The sequence below is a fragment of the Psammomys obesus genome, unplaced genomic scaffold, assembly GCF_907164565.1.
Source record: "Psammomys obesus unplaced genomic scaffold, mPsaObe1.curated_primary_1811, whole genome shotgun sequence".
NCBI lineage: Eukaryota > Metazoa > Chordata > Mammalia > Rodentia > Muridae > Psammomys > Psammomys obesus.
Genome location: NW_026596073.1, coordinates 21,198,637 through 21,223,905, shown reverse-complemented (window position 1 = coordinate 21,223,905; position 25,269 = coordinate 21,198,637). Strand labels below are relative to the sequence as shown.

At 42.1% G+C, this 25,269-nt stretch overlaps 1 protein-coding gene across 1 annotated transcript in view; it reads right to left on the bottom strand.

Moving 5' to 3' along the window:
- The window catches only part of Spata16 (spermatogenesis associated 16), a 293,192-nt gene that overhangs the window by 30,635 nt on the left and 237,288 nt on the right, over window positions 1-25,269 (bottom strand). Inside the window, exons 6-9 of the mRNA XM_055626224.1 lie at window positions 16,282-16,428; window positions 14,500-14,612; window positions 4,981-5,145; window positions 1,817-1,900 (exon numbers count right to left, since the gene is read on the bottom strand). Coding sequence (XP_055482199.1) covers window positions 1,817-1,900; window positions 4,981-5,145; window positions 14,500-14,612; window positions 16,282-16,428 — 509 coding nt within the window. The remainder of the gene's footprint in view (window positions 1-1,816; window positions 1,901-4,980; window positions 5,146-14,499; window positions 14,613-16,281; window positions 16,429-25,269) is intronic.

Genomic DNA, 25,269 nt, shown 5'->3' with positions numbered 1-25,269 from the left:
TGTGTGTGTGTGTGTGTGTGTGTGTGTGTGTGTGTGTGTGTGTGTGTAGGCATATGGAAGACAGAGGACAACCTGGGGTGTCATTTTTCAGGTGCCATCCACCTATTTTGGAGACAGGGTTTTTCTCTGGGTGAAGCTCACTAAGCCAGCTAGATTGGCTGGCCACTGAGTCCCAGAGATTTTCCTGTCTCCACCTCCCCTGCCTTGGGATGACAAGTGTTCACCCTAACAAATGGCTTTGTTTTTTTATTTATTTTTTAAATGTGGGACCCATGAATTAAACTCATGTCCACATGCTCAAGCACTTTACCAATTAAGGTATCTTCCCACCTTCCAGTCTCCCTTTCACTCGGTTAATGAGCATTGATATTTAAATGCTGCAACAATACCACATTCACAGACATGGTTTTCTGATCCCTTGTGCCAGGATGTTCTCATCTGTTTCCACAGGTGATGAAAGCAGCTTGTTCATAGCCTTTCATATAGCCATGCTGCTTCTTTTCACCAGGGTATCCCCGTTACACAGTACCCTTTCTGTTATAATGGACACTCGAGTAACTCCAAACTCTGTTGATGTTGTTCTCTAGGTATACAAAACTTAGTTTTTAAAATTATGTGTACAATGTTCTGTCTGCATGTACACCTGCACATTAGAAGAGGGCACCAGATCTCATTATAGATGGTTGTGAGCCACCATGTGGTTGCTTGGAATTGAACTCATGACCTTTGGAAGAATAGCCAATGCTCTTAACCTCTGAGCCATCTCTTCAGCAAGGCTTTGTGTAGTTTTAAGTTGATTTCAGATACAGGATCACCTGAGACCTTCCTGGCTAGGTGTTGCCTTTCAGATCAATACCTTCTTTACTTTGTTTCTTTTATGTTTCCTGATTTCAGGATCCCGCAAAGGGATGGGAGGACACTGAATGGGTGCTAAACCAATGACAAATAAATTACCCAGAGATGAACTGGAGTCCTAGCATTACCAACCCTTACATTTTCAGACAGTCCTAACTGCCACACAAGTCGCCTGAGTACCTGGGGTCAGGTCCTTCTTTGTAAATGCTACCCTGAGTATCACCAAGTAGTCATTATGCTTCTCCGCCATCAAAACCACCAATGTGCAAGATTCTGGAGCTTGACATGGGATGTAGTCATTGTTTCCCACGTGAATGACAACAACAAAAACAAAAATACAAAACAAAAGACAAATAAGGAGTCGAGGAATCAATGAAAATTCTAAGAAAATGGGTTTTTAAAATTATCATTACACATCAGGCAGTGGTGGTACATGCCTTCAATTCCAACCCTTGGGAGGCAGAGGCAGGCCAGGCTCTAAGTTGGAAGCCAGCCTGGTCTATAGAGTGAGTTCCGGGACAGCCAGAGCTGCATAGAAACGTATATGCATACATATACAGCAAATATATATATATATATATATATATATATATATATATATATATATCAGATATATATATAATATAAATATATTTCTTATTTTAATATGTGATGTAAGTATAATAAATATAGCTATATTTATAAATAACGAAGAACTGCTCATTTAAGCAGAAAGCGTAAACGGCGTGCTCAGAAAGTACGGTACTCTAACGACAGTGCATGCGAACAGATTAAACAAGCCCATCATTGGTTTTGGGTGTTTCTAGCTCTTTCTGCTGCATTCAGTTCACAGAGAAAGCGGACCAAGAAAACAACCCCAGGGACTTCTTTCATTTCTTTTTTATCTTCTAAACAGATTTGACCCAAGGTGGACATTTTCTGTGAGGATAAGATATATTTTTCCTTCAGCTCAGAGTTTTACCTTTTGGATTGTATTCCACACACGTTCTTTATCACTCTTTCTTCCTTCAAGGGTGTCCATGGCGTCTGCCATTAGTGACTGCAGCTGTGATACCAAGATAAAAATTATCAGCATGGAATTCACACAGAAATAACTTCTCTAAATACACAGATTAAAACCTAATTAAAAAATCATTTGTATGCTGATGATTTTATTACTCATATTTTCCACAATGAACACTGCCACCTCGACTCTCCTCCAGTCACTAGTGAGTATTGCTGCACACATAAAATACTGAAACAATGGGAAGATTGTTCCTCAAAATTTGTAGGAAACATATAGGCTTTAATTTAGTAAGTGTTGGTGTTTCGCTAAAAGCAGATTTGGGCTGTAGAGAGTGACGGCAGCAGTTAATTCTCTCAGGAAATGGCATGGAGTACATGAATGTGTTTTAGTATTTTCTCCTGAGGCTAATGTATCATAATTCTTGGCATCAGGAAACAGCCCTCCAGAGGACAGTACTCAAACTGTGCTGTTCTATTGCCTCTTAAAACAATCTCGTTCATTTAAACTCTTTTATTATTGTTAAAATTTTGAAATAACTGTTTTTCTTCTTCTTCTTTTTTTTTAATGTCCCTTTTAAACAGCACATTTTACCTACCAAAAACCACTTGTTACATTCCAATTGAAAACAATATGATAGGCTGGGAGTGGTGGTGCATTCCTGCCATCCCAGAACTTGATAGGAGGAAGCGGGAGGATCAGGAGCTCGAGACCAGCCTCAAGTAGTGGTGAGTTTCTCTACTACGTGAGACTTTGTCTCAGAAGAAATGAACAAAAAAGTTAAAGCACAATCATAGCAGTGGAGAGGCTGAGGCAGGAGGATTCTGCGTTTAAAGTTCCACTGAGCGGGATACTGAGGCCCAATTGCGGGATGTGTGAACTGAGTTAGAACGTGGGATTCTGAAAGTTTAACCTGTGGATAATCTCTCTAGTGCCAAAGAGCTTGATCAGGAAGGCAGAGAGCAGAGCCACTCAAGAGGCCTCTGTTGAGTAACTACTGTTTTCACGATGCCCTACAAGGTCAAGTTGAGATTTACTTTTTAAGGTTGACAGATATGTGGAAGCTGGAAATTAAAACTTACTGTGTAAAGTGATGGAAGATACAGGTTGTTCAAAAGGTGGGGTTTTACATATTTGTCTACATGTCTATCTATCATGTACCCATCTGTCTATCTGTCTACCTACTATTTAGTCATTTATCTATCTTTCTAAATTTTGGGGGCATATAAAGTATGAAAATATTCCATGAAGTCCCATTTTAGAAAGTATAAGCTACTGAAAAAAGTTGTGTACTGGAAAGATATGTTAACGATGTTGGTTTTGAGGGTTTTTTGGTGCATATTTTGAAAACTAAGCATTTCTAGGGTAGGGAATCCTCACAGGTGTGTGACTCAGGAGACGTAAAGCAGAAAATTCCTCTTTATTTTTTCATTTAAGTCTTGAATGTGCTTTTCAGGAAGACAGGAGCAACATTTTTCTTCCCAAATTAAATATTTTCTTTGCTTCTCTTATCTTAGAGAAGCATTAATCATCTAAAATTGGTTGTAATATGCCCTTTGAAAGCCTCACACTTACCACAATGTTGAATGCCTCCCGAAAGGCAGGATGAGCACACAGCCTTTTAAAGGGTGTTCTGCAGACCTCCGTAATGGGTCAGACAGTATTATCACCAGGTTTGACTTACACATTCCTTGAAAACCAGGCTTGTTTCATGGGATTCATCTTTAGTATGCACGGCATTATTACTGGGCTAGGCAGGGTGTTTCATATGTTTACACTGAACGTCAGCATTTATTTAATACAATTTAAAAAAGTCTAGATCAATATTATAAATACTAGAAGCTCATTTCTTCATTACATCTGTAAAAGCTCAAGAGGGAGGGCTCCTTTAGTTAGCTGAAGATTACAGGTAATCATTTTGGGCTGTCCTCATTCTTGTGCTGTGAATTCAATTCAAGTCTATAATTAGTTTTAGCTAATCTCAATTAAAGCTTCAAAGTAAAGAGCCCTTCCCTACGACGCATTAGGCTCTCCAGACCTTCACCTTGAATGGGCAGCACACTGTTCAATAATTACTTTTCAAATGAGGTGGTATGATTTCTAATATTAATTATGATTATAATACACACATCTGTTTGAAGATTGTTTCTAAGCTATTCCTTTAAATAACTTTTGGACTGGGTCTGTATAAGAACAAAATGGCTGGCTTTCCGAACATGTTGTTAAAGCATACACACACACACACACACACACACACACACACACGTTTCTCTCAAACAAACTTTTCTTGAGTGTATCACTGTGTGTGTGCTGCTGCTTCCACTGTATATACTAATGCTGGAGGTGACACACTAAAGGCCATTTTGTAGGGTGGGGTTTCTCTACAGGTATATGTTTTTCCCTCTGCCTTTTTTTTTTTTTCATGGAAGAGGACCTGAGATGACCTTGGGGTTTCAGAAAACATGATTAGAACTTCAGTGAGGTGGGAGAGATGGCTCAGTTGGTAAAGTGCTTTGTCCTGGGGATTTGAACTTGATCCTTAAAAACCAAGTCAAAGAAAGGAAACCGCTCAGCATGGTGATCTTTGCTGTTGCCTCTGAGCTGGGAAAGCAGAGACAGGCAAATCCCTGTGGTCCATGGCTAGATCAGCCTACCCTACTTAGTAAGCTCTAGAGCATGAGAAATCCTGTTTAACAAACAAATGGTGGTAAGTGCCCGAGCAAAGGCAAGAGACAGCTAAGGTTGTCCTCTGGCCTACATCCTCCCCACTTTCATTTTAATTTAAGTGAAAAGCTGTATACATAATATGAATTTTTAGCCCTTTCCTATGTTTTTACACATTACAAGTTTCTTGCTATATACACAAAAAAAGAGAGAAGAAAGAAGGAAAGAAAGAAAGAAAGGAAGGAAGGAAGAAAGAAAGAAAAAAGAAGGCAAGAAAAGGGAAAGTAGTCAAATAGATCCAGATCACTCCTATCTTCCAGTGTCCTCATTTGAATGCTGGATGAGGGCTGGCGTCTCCCTTCAGACTACATTTATTACCGCAAGCCTTCTCAGCCCCCATCAGTCTTCTGTTGGCTCAGGGCCTGTGAAAGCTTAAACAAAGGGAAACAAATACTTACCAATTCTGCCTCCTGTTGACTGATGTCCTGGAGATAAGGGACGGTTGCCAGCTCTGCCATTGCTTGATTGATCACCTGGGCCTGCTCCTTCACTCTCTGAAGCTGGCTGAGGAGGTTGGCGTAGTGCAGCTTTTCCATCACACCTGAGCACGCATGGAAGTTCCCCTGGTCTCACAGTGAAAAAGGGGTGTCTCAGAACGAGAGCATAGAAACAGACCTCTAGGACTGAAGTCAATCATGGCAGGGCAAAATACTCATCTATCTATCTATCTATCTATCTATCTATCTATCTATCTATCTATCTTGGATGTGTCTACCATATAGCTATACTGAGTATCATCATGTAGCTCTGGATGGCCTGAATTCTCTACGTTGACGAGGCTGGCCTTGAATTCACAGAGCTCCATCTATCTCTGCTGGGATTAAAGGCATGTACCATCAGACCTGAGTCATTTACATCTTTTCAAAGCAACAGGATCCAGAAGAAGCTGTTTTCTTCTATTGGTTTAGAAATGGTATCCACATTTTCTCAAGAAGGCGGATATATATGAAAGGCAGCTCTTAGCAGGGCTGTTGGGATGGCTTCTCCAGTTGCCCTTCCTTGGGGATGCAGGCCACTGTGAAAAATCAGGATTGAAATTTCACCTGGGCTCCCCTGCTTGTCCTCACAGGCCTGCGATCTCCTAAGGGTGACTTTATTTACATTATCAAAGCGTCATACCAACTAAAGAGTTTATCTTTTTATGTCAAAGACAATTTTTTATGCAAGCTGCACAACCAGCTCTGCCCTCATTCGTAGTTCTCCCTCGGGTGGCTTTTACACTCGCCCTGTTCTTACAGGAGTCACTCTAGCTCCTCGGGTTACTGCAACAGCCTACACAATCCATCTCGTGACAGACTGTGCAGCTGTAGAGTTCTTTCCCTCATGAGTATACGGGAAGATGAGGCAGCTAGGGACAGGGTGGCCCTCCTGTGTATTTGCTACTGCCCAGCTCAGTGGAGAAGTCATCACCTCCTCCACAAAGTCAAGTACAGATTGTAACGCAGAGATAGAGCTTATAATAAGATCCCCAGGTTTCTCTTCAAGAAAGCTATACCCGGTGGTGGGGGGCTTGTGAGACGGGGTGTAGGGGAGTCACATCATGGTCAAATTTCAAAACCTTGACTGTTTGTTAGATTCTGCGGGTGTCTGGCAATGAGTGCTCAGAGGATCAAGGCTGGGGGCAGCCAGTGTCCTTCACACAGGACTTCTGGACCAGCTACATCAGAGTCTTTGGGCATGCGTACTAAGCAGGCAGTTAGTAGTGAGTCACTTCTCTCGGTGAATCCTTCGATTTGTTGCGTAGTCCTAAAAGTAAGGATTATATAGGTGCCTGCCGGAATGTCCAGACAGGACACAGCCAACAGGACTGTAGATGACACCATTTCCTTCAGCTCAGTATCTGTTGGGGACTATCTTAGTGTGGGAATTTGTATCAAATGGTGTGAGACCCACGTTCTCTTCCTAAAAAAAAAAAAATTTTCCTGTAAAGAAAAAAAGTTAGAAATGAGCCTGACTGAGAGATCATCTGAACTTCAACTTGAAATTGGAAGGCGATGCTCTGAAATGTCACGTCAGCATTGTGACTGACAGGAGGCCCGAGAAGCTGGCATTTCCTCAGAACCTGGGAAATTAAGGAAGGTTAGGCAGGCCTGACTTCTTTTGGCTTTATTTCTCCCCGAGAGCTGCTTGTATTGTCCAAGTGACGTCTTCCATTTTTATTTATTGTTTCTGGTTAGTTATTTATAAGAAAATCTGTGAGTTTCTAGGAGTGATGATTTCAAATGGTGGGTTTGAGATCCTTTGCTGAACCAGAGAAACAGCTAGCTCTTTGCAGCATGTCCCTGAACAATGCCATTTTGTCAAGCAGAGAAAAAGCAAGTTGAAGGAGAAACAGTTTTCTTTCTGAAGAACAATTGCTTTCTTTGTCCTTCTTAAAGGAAACAATGGGGCTAGTTGTAGGGAACGTCTGTAGTGACTCAGCTTCAGAGAGCAGAATCGACTGCAGCTTGCTCGGGAACATAATCTATTAGTGTAATTTTCCAAAACATCAGGAAAACAAAAATAGTCGGAGGCATCAGTGCTTTGTTAGCCTGATTGCTGGATGCATAACAAAATAGGAAGTGCTCCATATGAATGAGATCCCAGGGAAGGCACCTACGTGTCTGCTAATAGTCGCTCACCCCACCCTTCCCCACAACCAAATGCAATTCTGGCCACCAGGAAGCTATAGATCAATGCTGTATGTATGCAGGATGAGGGCTTTTGAAAGACTGAGTGGAAAGAGATGGTCATCAATATCTGATGTCAGCAGGGGTGTTTTAATGTGGCTGCTTTAAGGAAAATCAAGGAAATAGTGGAAAACGAAGGAATTAGTGCTAGCAAAGGGATTTGGTGCTCTCTGTGAGACCTTAGGAGCGATCAAATGGCCCCTTAGCTTCTCGAGAGAGGGTAATAAAGTGGCCAAGATTGAAGCTAAAACCTCACCTGGGTGCAATGAAGGTTAGGCAAATAGCAAGTTCCAATGAAGGCTTCTGGCAGAGAATCGCCTGGATTTAGTAGCAATTATCGATAAATGCTGAGTAAATAAGTGCGCTGTATAATGCTACGAAAGGCAGAGTCCAATGTTTGGAGTGTATTTCCATTTGGCATAACATATAGAAACATTGCTTGCAAACAGAGAGTGGGTAGGAAGCATGTACCATTGTTCACTTCAAATATGCATATGTGAAATGCTCTGTCCGGAAGAAATAAAAAGTAAAATTAACGAGGTATTAAAACATGGTTAGTTAGGTCAGTTTCGGTAAGTCATGCCGTGAAGAAAGCTTCTCTATGGCAAGAGAGTTTATGATTTGAATTCTGAAGAGCATTTAGCCTGGGAGCGCAGTGTAAAGGTCCAAGCCTGACAACAGTCAGTGAGGTCAATGACTGGAAAAGCAGAGCAACATCCAGGGATACTGAAGACATTAGCACTAAAATCATGAGAAGGAGGAATAAAAAAACAACAAAAAAAGAAACAACAGCAGCAGCAACAACAAAACCTCACAGTAAGGATGCTGGAGGCGAGGGTTTGACACTCGACAGGATTAGAAGCTACCAGGGACACACTGGAATATTTTAGTTTATGGCTTGTAAATTATCAGAATCATCCTTTATCCACTCATTGTGTGCCTAGGAAAGTCATCTATGGACACAGATAACCTAAGCCTTCGTTGTAGTGGAAAGGATGTCACTGTCCGAAACAAGAAATTACCTTCAGCCCAGAGAAGACAACTGTCTTTGTTGACTATCACCTCGTGCAAGAGGTTAAATTTCATGTTGCCTTGGAGTGTTTCACAGTTAGTTTTCTGATCTAATTTTTTATATGTATTACGGTGCTCATTCCAAGAATTTTACTGTTAATTCCGGGTATCTGTGCCGTGATCCGAAGGAGCCAGAACAGTTGAGGAAGTTGTTTGTTGGTGGTCTGAGCTTTGAAACCCAGTGGTTGCATAAAGGAACATTTTTAAGAAATGGGACTTCCATTGGTGGAGGCCTGTTTAGTAAAACTCTGCCCAAAGACTCTGATGTAGCTGGTCCAGACGTCCTGCGTGAAGGACACAGGCCAGCACACACTTCCAGACGGTGTGGTAATGAGGGATCCAAATGAAATGTTCCAGGGGTTCTGGTTTTGTGACCTACTCTGGTGTTGAAGAGGTGGATGCTGCAATGAGTGCCTGGCCACACAAAGCGGATGGGCGTGTGGTGGAACCAAAGAGAGCCAAGTCTAGAAAGTATTCTGTAAAGCCTCATGTCCATTTGACGGTGAAGAAAATTTTTGTTGGTGGTGTTAAAGAAGATACAGAGGAATGTAAGCTCAGAGACTACTGAGAAAAGCATGGCAAGATGGAAACAGGCAGAGTAGGAAAAAAGAAAGGATTTGCTTTTGTAACTTTCAATGTTCATGACACAGTTGGTAAAATTGTTGTTCAGAAATGCCACACTATTAGTGGGCATAATTGTGAAGTGAAAAAGGCCCTTTCTAAGCAAGAGATGCTGGATCACAGAGAGGTCGTGCAGGTGGATCTGGCAACTTTATGGCTCATGGAGGAAACTTTGGAGGTGCTGGGGGTGATTTTGGTCATGGTGGAAACTTGGTAGAGGAGGAGGTGGTGGACGTGGTGGCAGCAGAGGTAGTTGCGGAGGTGGTGATGGTAGGTATAATGAACATGAGGTGATGGTGGCAGCTATGGTGCTGGTCCTGGTGACAGTGTAAGCGGAGGCTATGATGGTGGTGGACCAAGATACGAAAACCAACATGGTGGAGGAGGAAAACACAATTGTTACAATGAAGAAACATATTTTGGTGGAAGTAACTATGGTGGTACTGGGGACTATAATGACTTTGAAAATCATAGTTGACTATGGTGATCAAATAAGGACCCACGAAGCAGGCCAATGTTGGTGGAGGACTCTGACAGTCCCTAAGATGGTGGTTATTGATCTGGTGGTGGAAGTGGTAGGTACAGTACCAGAAGGTTTTAAAAACATCAGGAAAGGGCTACCGTTCTTAGGAGGAGAGCAAGGGGTTGTCAGAAAAGCTTCAGGTTGCTGGGAGACAGTCGGCCCAAATGTATTAGAGGAAATGTAAAAATCAGCCACAGAAGGAATGATGATTCACAGTCAGGAAAGTTACTCAGCCTAAACAGGAAGGCTTCTTGTTCAGGACCATCATCGCCACAGTGTGCAAAAAAAGCACAGCTCTTGATTCACGCAATGCAGTGTCAACTAGATGTGCGTTCCTGAGGTTTTTTTTTTTAATCAGCTGTAGCTTTTTCTTTTCACTGTGTTGGGTATATTATTGCCCTGTAAGTTTTTGTAGTGGTACTAGGAATAAGAAATAAAGAAAATTAAACTTTTCAATAGTTGTGTAGTTCAGTTTTTCTACAATTTAGTACAGAAACTTTAACAAAATACAGTTTTGAAGGTGCTTCCTTGTGAGTTACTAGTAAAGAAGATTATTGTTAATTACTATTTTGAGTGATTTTTTTTCTAAAGTTAACTGTAAAGAAATACCTGCTGGCTTGCAGTTTAAAAGGAATCTATTCTCCGCATTTTCCAAACCATGATGAATGGTCACTGACATGTGGAGAGAATTGACATTTTTACGTTTGCTATGTGCTTTAGATAAGTAGGGTTGGACAATAAAAATTAACATTTGTGAGTTTAGTAGCACTAAAGATTACTATCAATTAAAAAGGATCTCAAAAGTTAAACAACAATTGATTCCAAGGGTGGAATGAATTCCCATGTTGTTATTTAAAAAGGATGTATTATGTCTAAATGAAAGAATGGTGGGATCACTTATTCTAGTTCTTCTTTCATGTCCAAAATTCTAACCCTATAGCTGTGTGAATGTGTGCTATTACTCCAAGCCATGAACGGTTTCCTCTTGTTTAAACAAAAGCAATGGTGAGGCTTCACTGAGATGATGTGAGAGAGATGCACCCGCAGAGCATCACACGTGCAGAGAGTCACACATGCAGAGTGTCACACAGGCATTTCTGTGCCAAGGCTCCACCGCATTCAGCACCTGTTTTATAAACAGGCTTCTCTGTCTCACTGCAAAACTGTTTGGGTTAAGAACATTTCCTGATTATGACAGGTGCAGGGATTTAGGAAAAAGCTTTAGAATTGTTGTTCTGCTTACTTTATAGTTAATATGCTTCTGTTGAAGGTATATTGCTATCCTATTTTTATATATTTATTTTGTGGAGAACAGAACATGTACCCTCTATTTCACTGAAGAAAAATTTAAAATTAAGCAGTTAAAAAATTTGCAATGACATTATAATTCAATGTTATTATATTAACATAATTTAGTGTACTGTAATGTTACCTTTTTCCTAATTAAAGATGCTGGATGTATATATACCTCCTATTTATGAGATAGGTTAATATTGTGCATGTTTAGGGAAAATATCATGAGAATCCTTGGCATTGTCTAAGTATTATTTAAACATTCACACATTTATCATCATTTATGTGACAATGTAAGTGTGATAATGCTTAAAATTATATAACTGGTTCTGGTCATAGTATTATGCCAGAGATTAATGTTGTCTTTGGGTCTGCTGAATTGTAATGAATGTTAAAGCTATAATGTATATTATTTTCATACTCCAGAGCCACTTACATTAAGGAACATTGTCAAAGTGAGTTTAAGAAGATCTTCGAGTATTTATGACAAAAGGTATCCTTCTTAGCTGTTAGGATTCGATGTAAAGATGGATGCCCCGAATAGATGGCGCTTGGCCTTAGTGGAGAGGCAAAGTCATGTCCGAGTCACTGTGTTAAGAGTGACTGACAAATTTAAGGTTCTTCGGGACAGATATGCTGCCCTAAGTGTTGGCCCCTCTCTTAGAGTGGCTGTGCCTTGGAGGCCGGGTTCTTTACACTGATACGTGTTTTGAGCTAATATAAGTCATGGTCAGAGTCTGTGGTTGCTGAGGCTGCAGGCCTGAGACCAAACAACGGTTCTGTGGGCAGCGGATCTGGTCTGTGGCTTGAGAGGACACAAGTCCTGCCTGTGTGTGGGAAGCTGAGCAAGTCAGCAATTGAAAGAAAAGGATTTAAGACGTATGGGATTCTATTCCTCATTTTAGAAGAAAACTTAAAGTGCATGGGATGTACAAGGAAAAAGAAAGAGCCATGAAACTGCCCTGTTGACAAACAAAAGCTAAACCAGCACGAGTAATTCATGTCTCCACGAACCTGAGTGCTAACTGAAGTGCTTATCTACCCTGGGCAAATGCCTGCACTTAGCGGTGTCACAAACCAGGGTGAACACATGGACAGAACAGTGTGTGCTGATTCAGATGCATGGCATTTGATATCTAGTAGATAAAAACATACTCATGAAGAATTTCAGCACACCCCTGACTGCTTGTGAATGGTGGCAGGAGGAAATATTTTTTAGTCGCCAACTCGTTATTTGCTTCATTAAATTACCTTTGCAGCCAGCTTTCCTCAGTCCTGCTTTATGAAGAGTCTGTGGTGGGGTAAATATGAGACCGGAAAACCAGTGTTTGGGATCCTCTGTACTGGAAGCCAGTACCTACTGTCTCAGAGAACCTTTAGGCTCACTCACTCTACTCCCATTGAGATAGCCTTGCTAAAGTGTTATTTCCAACAGAAGCAAACACAGGGAAGTTGCCATTGCTTGTAACTAGATGAGATGTACAGAGAGAACAAGACTTCTGGATTATTCTGAGACTGATTCCACAGCAGAGGATCCCATTGATTGGATACCAAAACTCTCTGCAATTATGGTTAGGAGGTGTCACTTTTAGATCCATAAAGGCACTTTTATATCCATTTTCTGTAATCGGGACATACTTGGGGAGGGGAGACGGAAAGTGGTATGGACCCCGAAAAAAAGTGCCTAACACTTAGGGAGGCCCAACCTGCCGCAAATCACGTCATCAGTTTCTAACCAAGTAACAAGGTTTAGAGCACAGACATCTCTCTTCCATGGCGCCTAATACCCAGGCTGCCAGTGTAGTCAAGCACAGCAGAGATCAACCTATGCTCATGTGATGATTCTCTGTAGTGAAGACTTTATTGCTTTAATGACCTTGATGATGACAGTGATGATGTGTCTGGATGTTAGTTAAGATGGGAAGATTGTGTTTGTGTGTGTGTAAGGGATTATGATAAAAGGTAAACTGCAGAATAAGACTCAAATGTTGTAGCACCACTCAATGAGACTACTGTAGACTGAATGTGTCACTTCCTAGCTCACATGTTTGACCTCAAGTTTCACTGTGACTGTGGTTGGAGACAAGGCCTGTGTGTGAGGTAATTAGGGCAAGATGTGGTTATGAGAGAGGGGCCTTGTCCTGATCAGTTTTAATTGACAACTTGGCACAGCCAAGAGCCACCCAGGAGGAAAAGAGTCTCAGTTGAGGGGCTGTCTAGCTCAGACTGGCCTGTGTCCACATCTGTGAGGAATTGTTGTAACAGTTAACTGATGTGAGGACATTGTTTGCTGTGCCGTATCAGGAGTGGTATTCCTGGGAATGTATCAGAGAGGAGAGAGAGACAGAGACAGAGAGAGAGAGAGAGAGAGAGAGAGAGAGAGAGAGAGGGAGAGCGAGCGAGCCACAGAACAAGCCAGTAGGCAGCTTTGTTTCAATCCCGCCTGACTTCACTTCTTTTCCTGACTTCCCTCAGTGACTGACTGTTAACTGAAAGTGTAAGCCCTTTCCTCCCCAAGTTGCTTTTGGTGTTAATCCCAGCAACAGAGAGCAAAGTACAACAGGCTGTCTTGGGGGTGGGGAGGATGAGTGACCTTTTAAGAATAGATGCCTGAGCTCTACAGGGTTACTGAGTTACTACAGGGTTGTAGAAAACTACTGTAAAGTGCTGGGTCCACGGCACTTTAGCACAACAGCCTGAACCAAGTAGAACCAAGATGGATTCCTCCTCAATAGAAATAGAGGAGGTAAGTGAGCGGAACGCAGTTGTGGCGAGAAGGGGGTGTGCCGCAGGAAAGTCAGTTAACACAATACTTGAAAAAAAAAAAAAAGCTGTAACATATATAATTACAAATCATGCAATCAGATTAGACATTTTATAGCTTTCCTAAAATGCTGGCTGATGTTACTGAGCAAGTGAACAGATGTTAAGTAGCTGCTCATGACGACCCCCTTGGTTTTCCTCCTATGAACATGCAATCAAGTGCAATACAAAAGCCACAAGAAGAAGATTCTTTAAAATTCCAACTGAAGTATTTTTGGAAAATATTAACAGAGAAGAACTCCACAGCCTTTATACTATATTGTTGAGAAGGTTATCTATGTATTTTCGGTACAGTAACGTAAGGTTTGTAAAAGAGCATCAAGGAATTCGGGTCACATTTAGGGCATATTGGGGCGTAGGACAGAAGGAGGAGCACCCTCTCCCTGGATTGTGAAAAGAGATTACGTCACTTATCTGAGGACCATACACAGTTGAGCAGTAGTGTGCAGAGTGGCCTCCGGCTGGTGATTGGGTGTGCAGGCGTGAGATGGCAGAGCTCTGAGTTCCTGCGTAAGATGATGAGGCAGTGTTGTCAGTGGCTCAGTAAATGAAGTCAGGAAAGCACTGTGCTTGCTAACATTCTGTTATTGATTGGAAATGAAAAAATTCACAGTGGCTTCGAATTAGGTGGTAGGAAGCCACGGAGAAGGAAAGCTCTCCAAGGAGACATTTGTTTGACAAACACTCAGGACCCCAGTGTAGCTTTGGGACATGGATGGGAACGGAAAAGGAATGGAATCATTAGCTAACATTTGTTTGAATGTGATTTTCTGTGCACACCAAACCAAACCAAACCAGACCAGACCAACAAAACCAAACAAAAACACTGCAATGTTTGCTCCTTCAGCGTTTCACACTCCTGGAAATCTCTGATGTTCACACATGGGACAAAAGAAAAAGACTCATGATATACCCACATTCAATTGTGTGCTTCGGATGAAGTCCAGGATGGGCAGGATTCGCTTCCCCACCATCTCCATGTGTCTCACGGTATCTTCTCTGGTCAGCAGAGAGAAGGGAGTTTTATGGTCTAGAAATTGTAACAATAAATTTTTATATTTTTTCAGAATTCTATTTCAGAATGCTTTCTTTAGTGAGCTATAAACAGATATCTCAATATTAACAGATACAAAATCTTTAGTATGGATACTAGTCCCATCCCTAGCCTGTATGTGTAGCAATAAAAGATCTGCGGGGACAGAGGCAGAGGAGCCATAACCCTTTAGAAACTGACATGTATTCATTTTCTTGGTTGAGAGGTCTAGGAGGCAACTTGTGACAATTTGTGTATCTCAGCAGAGTATGCTTGTCTTGAATTGTGAGAAGACGTTGTCATAAACATGTGTGATTCTTGCCTTGCTTCACTCAGGTGATGTTCAAGTGTGCAGATGCCAATGACTTTGAATGTGGCTCGAGGCAGAGAGGAATCCCAGAGGGTGCTGCTTCCAACAAAACACAGTTCTTAATTATGTGCTTCCAGTACAAGGAACCAGTTCAATCTGGTCGTGAAGCTAGCCTGGAAGTTTGAGATTTTAGCTCCATGTAAGCATTTTCTTGAAAACTGGAACCAGAATTATTTAACACCATCAAATGATATGCTCTTCGGGAGATTTATGCTCTTATCCAATTATGTGAGAGAGAATAGAACAGAAGTCAGAGCACCAGCAGCTAGTCCAGGTGACCTGGAGTTGTCATTCCTGTATTTCAATTTCATGTGCTAGTGATGCTGATCTCTTTTATATTTGCTAAATAATGATAAAAGACCATATTCTTTGTTTTCTCTTTTTCCAGAGCAAACTTTTTGTGTACAAGTGTGCATGTGTGTGTGTGTATGTGTTGTGTTGTATGTGACTGTTTTTTTGTTTGCTTTTGTATGTGTGTATGTGCACAATAGGTTGCCAACTTGCTCAGATGGTCCCATCTCTTTCATGACTACAATTACCAAGCATTTCTGTAGGATGCTGGGAATTGGGACTTTGGTTCTCAGGCTTGTAGGGCAAGTGCTTTAACTGTTAATCCTTTTCCTAGATGAGAAAGCCTGTGTTCTTGATGGCTATGACAAGCAATAGTGGTAGAGTTGGCGGTGGAATGCTAGGGATGAGTTAGGAAGCACTCCATGATAGTGTAAGTGTATTCGTGGGGGAAGTCCTCTTGAAATCACAATTCCATGTATTTTTTTTAAATTTTTTTTGAATTTTATTTTTTTCTTATCAGTTACATTTTATTAACTCTGTATCCCAGCCTTGTCCTGCTCCCTCCTTCCCTCCCAGCCCCTCCCTCCCTCCTCCTCTCCACCGTGCCCCTTTCCAAGTCCACTGATAGGGGAGACCTCCTCCCCATTCATCTGATCCTGTTTTATCAGGTATCTTCAGGACTGGCTGCAAAGCTCTCCTCTGTGGCCTAACAGGACTGCTCCTCCCTTGGGGGGTGGGGAGGCCAAAGAGCCAGTCATTGAGTTCCTGTTAGAGATAGTCCTTGTTCCCCTCACTATGGGAAACCAATTGGTTACTGAGCTACCACAGGCTACATCTGAGCAGAGGTTCTTTTTAACCAGCCTACAAAGAAAATTAGAAAAATTAGAAGTAACTTATAACCAAGCATTTTTGGATACCTAGGCCCTTCTACAAGCTGGGTGTTGTGACAGGATCCCAGCGTTGGCCCCATTTTGAAAGGGAGTAGTACAGTCAGGTTCCAATCACCTGTGAAGGTGGGCAGCTTCCTACTTGACACCTTTTCCAAGAATTTCCCGTCATCTTTGTTTTTGAACCCAAGTGTCAACAGATATTGTTGGGGAGGGAAACAGGACCAGTCGGCGGTCTGAGGCAATACATGAAGTCCTTGGGTATCTGAAAAACAGCAGAGAAAGGAGTAGGCGGTTTTTGGCTGCACCTTCATCATCTTCAGGTCCCTCCTTCAGTTCAGATATCGTATTTGGAAAATGATAAGTATAAGCGTTAAAGGTGCAAAGTAAAATTATGTGCATCAAAAGTACAAGTTGGCTAAAATATGAAATTACATTCTCTTACTTGTGTTTTCCTTAGTGACATAAATACACCCAAGCACAGTAATAAGCTGTGGGCAGATTATACGGTCATCTTTCCCCATTCATAATAATAGATATCCAGGATCAACTAATATGAGGGATTATTTTTCTCTCTGTGTGTGATTTTGTATCCTCGCTGATGACTAAAGAAATAATGTTATATCAAAGGAGATAAAAAATAACTGAGGGAGAATTAAAATAAACAGTGCTGGGAAAACTGGCTATCTACATGTACAAGAGCAGAACTTGATTTATCATCTTTCATGTTATATAAAACAAGGTTCAAAATGCCTCAGAGTATAAGACTTGAAACTCATTGGGCAGAGGTAATGCACACCTATAATCCCAACACCTGGGGGGCAGAGGCAGGCAGGTCTCTGAGTTCGAAGCCAGCCTGCTCTACGTAGTGAGTTCCAGCACAGCCAGGGTTACATGGAGACCCTGTCTCAGAAAAACAAAACAAAACAAACAAATAAACAGCCCCCCCAAACTCTGAAACTCTTTGACTGCAAGAAGAAAACAGGAAAAAAACACTTCAAGACTAGGCACAAAAGTGCTGGAGAGATGGTTCAGCCATTAAAGGCTAGGTTCACAACCATAAATACAAGAATAGGCACAAGAAAAGGACTTTCTGTAGAGAACTCTGCTAACATAGGACCTAAATTTCAAACCCACAGATCTGATGACATGAAATTAAAAGATTCCTACAAAGCAAGGCAAACCATGGCCAGAGTGACGAGACAGCCCACAGAAAGAGGGAGCTTTCTTCCTGAGTCAACATCAGACAGGATTTATATGCCGGGCATGAGCACCCGCGAAAATTAAACACTAACCTCCAGCTCCCAGTTTCCTGAACAGACTATTCTCAAAAGAAGAAATAAAAGACGATTAACACTTGGGAACATCACTTGGGAAAATGGATGTGCAACCTCAGAAGGTTGTCTTCTAGTGAGGAGGAAGGGGTCTAGAAAGCAGACGGTATAGTGAGAGAGGAAAACAGGTCAGAACAAGGTACAAATGTGGGTGAGGGAGCAGAGGGGAGGATGGGAGAGAGGATGTGGGGAAGGATAAGTAAAATAAAAACCAGTAGCAGAAAGAAGGTATGCAGAAAACCACCATGAAGAAACACATTACTTTATGTGCTAACTTAAACCACAGTTACATGAGAAACAACCTGACGTGGTAGTGACGCTGCCTGTAGTGGTTAGACTCTGGGGTAATCTAAGAGCGGCGAGTGCAGCTCTAGAACACGCACAGTTCCTCATGGCTGGAGGGGCTGCTGCTGGCTGGAAACGACTTCCCTCCTGGCAGCGCTTTAAGTGCTGTGTACGTTGTCTTTATGATTGAGAGTGTAATCTCCTTTTAGGAATGAGAAGGTGGAGGGACCTAACTAGCCAATGAACGTAGCCTGGAAGTGGCGGCAAGGACGCATGCCCACAGCCGCCCCACCACGGAGAGCCTGTCCACCGCTCTGTTTGGGACTGGGTGGTTCTGTGCGGCCTTTCGGGGGAATGAAGGTCATCCTTGAGCGCTGAAGGCCAGATTTGCCCCCATTCACCTTTACTGTGAGCAGCAAGCCTTTGCTCGACTGAAGAAAGGCTTCTCAGTTCGTGATGGGTGAACAGCAAGGCTGGGTAAGTTCACTGCTGAGTCCTGCTGGAAAGAGGAATGGTACCAATCTCTAATATCTTGGAATTACAATTCTGTTAAAGATCAGTTTTTACTATGGAATCAAATGGTTCGACTTCAGCTTTCTCTCTTTATTGGTAATATTTCTTTAAAAAATAATAAGAGTTGGAGGTGACAGGAGCTCCAAAAGGAGACCAACAGTGCCCAAAACAAAACAAAACAAAACAAAACAAAAAACAACAAAAAGCCCAAACCAACCAACCAAGCAACCAAACAAACAAAAACCTGGGCCCTGGGGCCCCTGAAGAGAATGATGCCTCAACCAAGGACCATGCATGGAGAGAACCTGAAACCCCTGCACAGATGTAGCCCATAGACTCAGTCTCCAAGTGGGTTCTCCAAGTTAAGGGGAACAGAGGACCTCCCGTATCAGTGGACTAGGGGAGGGGCATGTAAAGAGAAGAGGGAGGGAGGGTGGGATTGGGAGGTGGAGGAAGGGAGCCACAGCTGGGATACAAAGTGAATACATTGTGATAAATAATAAATTAAAAATTGGAAATAATGATAGGCTGGTACATCCTAGTTGTATTTGTATAACCGTCCCGAGCCCCTTTGCTCATGCTCAGCTAAATGTTTGCTGAGAAATCACGTGTTTCTTTATTTAGGCGGTGTCCCCCACACGGTCTGCAGCATTCTGGAGCTCATGGTCCTCCAGCCTCAGTTCCAGTGCTGCCTGCCGCGATTATGAGTGCCCCATCACGCTGGGTTCTGATGCCGAAAGCTTTGGAAACTTGAAGACGGATCATGCGCTGCCATCCCTGTAGTCCCTTCTACGTTTCCCACGCGGTAGCTGCCCAGAGCCTCTCCATGGAGTCTCCTTTTCCAGATCACAGTATGTGAAAACTGCAGTCATTTATGGGCAGTCTAGTTAACATACGTGTTACATAGTTGAATATATTCTCATTCTTCCAAGGACTAATTCACAGAACTCAAACCCAGTATAAAGACATACTGAGCATGTATTAATCTTTCTTGGACTATTGGGGTCTTATGAGGACCCAAACTTACCTGATGTCACATGCTTTATTAAGATTCTCTTCTTTTTTCTCGACACACATGGGGATAAGGTGTGTCTTTCCACTAACCTTGCAGATTATGAAATTGGATCTTCAAGAGATTACAAATGAGGGCTGGAAAGATGACTCTGTGAGCAAAGTGTTTACCATTCGAGCAGGGGGACCAGAGTTCAAACCTATGCATCCACGTCAAAGAAAATGCAGTAGCATATGCCTACAATCTCAATGCTGGGGAGGCAGAGAGAGGCAGACCCTTGGGCTTGCTGGCCAACCGTCTTGTTGTGTACAGAAATTTTAACCAAGCAACATGGCTGCTCTGCCCTGGCTCTCTCACATTAAAAGACCATCTAGGTCAGTGTGACCTGGCTGGAATGCAGATACACCACATACTTTTAATCCCTCTGACTGGAATACAGAAATGCCCTTAGTACACACCTTTAATCTCAAACACTGAAGAGTAATTGAGGGGTAGACTAATCGGAGAAAGATCTGACAGAATGAGTCAGAGATAGGATATGCCCAACTCTCATAAGAACAGACAGGAAGGAGAGGCTACTTAAGGGCAGTGCAGGGAGAGAGAGAGTGGAATCAAGTTTGGTGCAGTTCAGTTGAATGCAGTTGAGTTCAGCTGAGTGTGTGCAGTTCTGGTTAGTTTTCGAAGTCAGTGCAGTCACTGCAGCTCAGTTTGTGGAGATCAGAAGCAGTTTTTCCAGGCAGAGCACTTCACGCAGAAGACAAGAGAATCAGCTTGAATCAGTCAGCTTGGAGAGGAGTTTGAACTAAAGCAGCTGAGTTGAACCAGCCAGCCAGAGGGCAGAAAGAACTGGAAAGGGTGAGTTTATTCAGCAGTAAGTCCCAGGGGCTGAAACATTCTACATTAGCAGATGGAGGCTGGAAGCTGAAGCCTTCCAGGTCTGGACTTGTAGAAGATTAGATTGTATGGAGGCTAGAAGCTTCCAGGCCTAGGCCTAGGAATAGTTAGATAGAAACTATCTGTGCTCAGCTCAAGCCATGAATTAGTAAAGCTTGGGTAAGGCTCTCATCTCATCCCCTCATCTGAAAAAATAAAAACAACATTTACAGAGTTGAATAGATTATCTATGGATTCAGTGAGAAAACCTGTCTCAAAAACTAATGTGGGTCATAATTTAGAAAGACATTTGACGTCACTCTCTGGCCTCTACCTGTACGTGCATGCTTACCAACCCCAAACAAGAATACATGCAAATAAAAGTCAGTCTTCTAAATCCTCATGGTAGAGAGTCACAGACATCACATGCTATCACGATGGCACTCTCCCACTTGAGAGTGAGTGGGGAGCAGACCCACTGTTACGTTGCTGTGCAGGCAATTCAAAAAGGGCCTTTAGGGTCCTGACAATATCTTATCATCACCTGCATCCTATGTCATCATCTGCACCAGGAGCTCAGTATATAAACCACCTGGTACCCCACCATCTCTCTCTTCCTCTCTCTCTCCTCCTCTTCCCTCTGCCTGTCCCTCTGCCTCTCTGTCTGTCTCCCTCACCACTCTGTATTCTCTTCTCTCATCTAAGCTCTCCCACTGTCTCAGGTTCACCTTTCCCATAATAGACTTCCCTGTACCTCAAACCATTGCCTAGCGGGTAATTTATACCCTAATAGCCGCAATAGCTAATGGCAATGCTGATAACTGGATTTTGTGCAGAGGGAACTGAATACTCTGAGATTCAGTGTTTTGGTTGTGCTATTGCCAAAACAAAGCAGATGTGTGATATCTTGATAAGCAGAAACAGAGAGGCTTGGAGGGTTTGACTTGCCTGGAATGTCTGTTGAATAAAGAAGAGACCAGTGTTACTATGGAAAGTGATTAGATAGACTAGAAAAATTAACGTTAGCCCCCGAGCCAACTTAATAACCAGATGACAAAACATTTTGGCTCTTTTTGGTCCTATATATGTCTTGTCCAATGCATATTTTAATAACCATTAACTTACAGGTTAAGTTTGGAAATGTGACTAGGCCTACTGCACCTACTGTTAACTTTAGAAAGAAATGTAAATGGCTGTATTTGGTTTCGCCTATCCTTCCATTTGCCTGTGGAGTAATTGTGATCCAGCCTAGCAGGTCGGCTATGGCCCCACATGAAGGCATGCTTCCCAAATGCTGCAGCTCATGTGACACTAATTTGAGTGTGAATTTCCCTCAAGTTTGTGCATAGACGTCTGTGTCTGAAATGCTTGTGCTTCTGATGGGTAAAAAGTTAATCAGATTATATTGTCCTTTGAGTTGAGTTTTAAAAAATTTATCTTTTGCTTCTGTCATGTCAAAAATATTCAGCAGGTAGAGTCTTTTTATTTATTTTTTTAGCGCATCCCTTTACAGTTTATCGCTATTAGAGATGAAATTAGAAGGTCTATAACTGATTTTTTTTAATTAAAATTCAGTTTGCAGGTATGGCATGGCTTTAAGTTTTGAACATTAAGAAAACAGATTCTTAAAAAAAATACTATTAAAGATAGACCATGAAGATTACATTTTTTGCAAAATCATATCTTTCAGTTCTTTCTTCCCTGCCAGATGGAAGATACATAATGCTTAGCAAAAGCTGTTTAGTTAGTTATTCATTAATCATAAAAATAGTGTATGGGGGAAGGGTAGCATTGCTGAGTCAGCTGTTGAAGCTGCTGAAGCTCTCTGACCTCTCCATTGCTATTTCTGGGGTTTTTGTCTGTCTCTTCTTTCCATTCTTACGTACTGTGAGAGTTAGTGTTAGCTGTTGACGTGGCAGAGTTGAGGATCTTATGGGAGACAGATGAGCTTCTGGGTGTGCCTGTGGGGGATTATCTTGTGTTATGTGAGATGAGATGCCCTGCCTGTGTGTGGGTCTCCATTTCTTGACTGGGATACTGGCCTGTGTAAGTGGGTAAAGAACGGCACTAAATGCATGCTTTATTCTTTGCTTCCTGCCTGTGGATATCATGTGACCAGTTGTGTCAAGCTCCTACCACCTTGACTGCCTTGAAGTCTGAGCTAGAATAAACCCTTTCTCCTTAAGTTACTTTTGTCAGGGTATTTTACAAGTAGCAAGTAAAGAGAAGTGTATTGGTTAGTTTTTTATTGACTCAGTACAAGGTAGAGTCCTATAAGAAGAGGGAACCTCACTGAGAAAATGCCTCCAGACCTGTGAGCATGTCTGCAGGTCATTTTTTGATTGATTAGTGATGTGGGAGGGTTCAGTGCATTGAGTGATGGCACTCCTGGCCAGGTGGTCTTGGGGCTGTATAAGAAAGCAGCTTGAATAAGCCATGGGGATCAATCTCGTAAACAGTGGTCCTCCATGATCTCTGCCTTATTTAGCTCCTGCCTTGAGTTCCTGTCTGGGCTCCCCTGGATGATGAGCTGTGACCTGTCAGTCAAATAAACGCCTTTCTTCCTTAATTGCTTTTGGTCATGGTGCTTATCACAGCGGTAGAAAGCAAACCAGGAGACCAAGAGACAAATATTGATTCTTCTTTCCTCAGTGATCCCCAAAGCTTCCTGTGGCTCAGTGACATTTTCTTCAAACACACACTCTTGGGGGGAATTTCTCTAGTCTTGTGGATTTTCCTATTTACTCTAACTAAAACATGGATGATGAATGTTGCAGTCCCATCTTCCAAATTTCACCAAATTTTAACACATATTTCTCAGTGCCTGCCAGGACATCGCTATCTGCTGTCATTCCAAAAAATTACCTCAAATAGAACAAATTTGTTCCCAGAGCTGACTTCATTCTGTTTAGTCAATTTTTTTTTTCTGACTTAAAATTCAAGTCCTTTATTAACTTGCCTTTGGCTCCTTGAAATTTACTGAACCTCATATGCTAACTAGATGTGCTGGTTACACACCCCACATCTCTCTCCTTCCTTCTGTGTCTTACAGTCATCATTCTGGTCAGATTTTTCATCACATAAAAAAAAAAAAAACAAAACCCATGGATGAGGGCCGTGAGGTGGTGCCCGACCATAGCCTTCATACTCTGGAGACAGGCTTAGGTGGGTGGCAGGTTTGAGGGCTATGTAGGAAGACCCAGTCTCCAAAAAACTTCAAGCCAGCATACAAGCACGCGCATATCATTTCATAATTTCTTTCTCGGTTTTATGTTCTTATTTTTGGTATAGATCTTTCATCCCTTGGGCAGATTTCTCTACCTTGCACCAGCCTGTGTCTGATTTGCTTCTGAACTTCTGTTTGAGCCCCCAAGAGCACAAATCATTCTCCCCACTTTTCATTTTTCATTTGTGCCTAACTTGTCTCACCTTGTCTGGACAGCTTCTCTGGCAGCTTCTGTTATCTCCTTTAAATTCCCGTGACACTATCTACCATCTTAACTTCAGGGACTCTGCTGTTTCGTGAGGACACCTCTTAACTCGCCAATAGATTTTAACGCCACTGAAGCTCACATTTCCAGGTCAAATTCAGACCTCAAGGAACTCACAGGTGCTCAAATCAATTCTTCACTTGAATCTAGAAACACATTTGATTTTTTCAAATTTTGAATGATGCAAATGACAACTAATGTTAGCAGGTTCTGAGAGATGACTTATTTTCTGTCCCTATCTGTAGAGAAGAATTGTTCTGGTTTGCCTTTCAACTCGAGCTCAGTTGGGTCATGGGTTAATCTTACAAAGGGCTACTTACTGATCAGATTCTGGATTGTGGTCAGTAGCTTTGATTGGGTTGAGACCCTGGCTGCGAAGCCAAACTGTAGTAATTACTTTTCTGTTGCTGGGACAGGATACCCTGACAAAAATAATTCAGGGGAGGGATGGGTTTATTCAGGCTTACAGTTCCAGAAGGAAACAGTCCGTTTTAGAGGGAAAGCTTGGCAGTAGAAACATGAGACCAGCCTAGTGGTCAGAAGCCCTGTGATCTTATTTCAGCCTACACAGTGGAGGACAAGGCCTCCACTGGAATAACAAAGCCTGCTCTACTGTGCATTTCCTTCAGCAAGGCTTGCTCTCTCAATGGCTTTACAACCTCTTCAAATCATGCCACCTACTGGAGACAAGATGTTCAAACATATGAGCCTGTGGGGAGACATTCTCATTCAGGCTATTCTTCAGAGAACTTTCAAACATTATGGGCACGTGGTCACAAAAGATGGCGCTGTGAGAAGGCTGACAGCATAAAACAGCCTCAATAGAAACAAGAAATATTGATGGTGGACTAACAGGCTCATCTGTATGTCAGAAATAGTTTTTGTTGAACATCTGTAAAATTTGAACTCTCTGGCAATAAAGTCTGAACTATGAGCCCTTTATCATCAGCTTATCAGACCATGAATGAACAGTTTGAATAATTTTTTTTACCTTTAAAAATTATTATTTACACACACACACACACACACACACACACACACACACAGCTTGGAAAAATTTGTTTTCTCTCTCTACTATTTGAGTTCCACTCTAAGGAGTGAACTCAGCTCATCAATCTTGGTGGCAAGAGTCTTTACCTGCTGATCCATCTCAACAGTTCTTGCCTCACTATTCAAAAGCAATAAAAAAAAAACATAGGGATGTAAAATCTCCTCTGGGAACATGCAAATCTATCCGCATCTCATCATTACTTTTCTCTAAGTTTCATCTCTTCTGCTTTCTGGAGTCTGTCATCTCCCTGCCCTTTGTCCGTAACAAAATGTTCTGACATTTTGGGTTAGAGCGAAATCTCATTTCTAAAGGTCCCAATTGTTCAGTGAGAGATGGCCTGCATGAGTTTTATATGATTCCTTTTTACTGATCTGTTTCAGAGTTTAGCTTTTGCTGCGCTTCCGAATGCCGACACTTCGTCATTACCCCTTTCTTCTGAGTTTTATCTTGTACTCTTTTTAATGCCAATACTTCTAGCTTGGAAAGTTTCCACAAATTCACATCAGCAAGAAAGTAGCAAAAGGCAGCAACTTTTCAGCTACGTTGT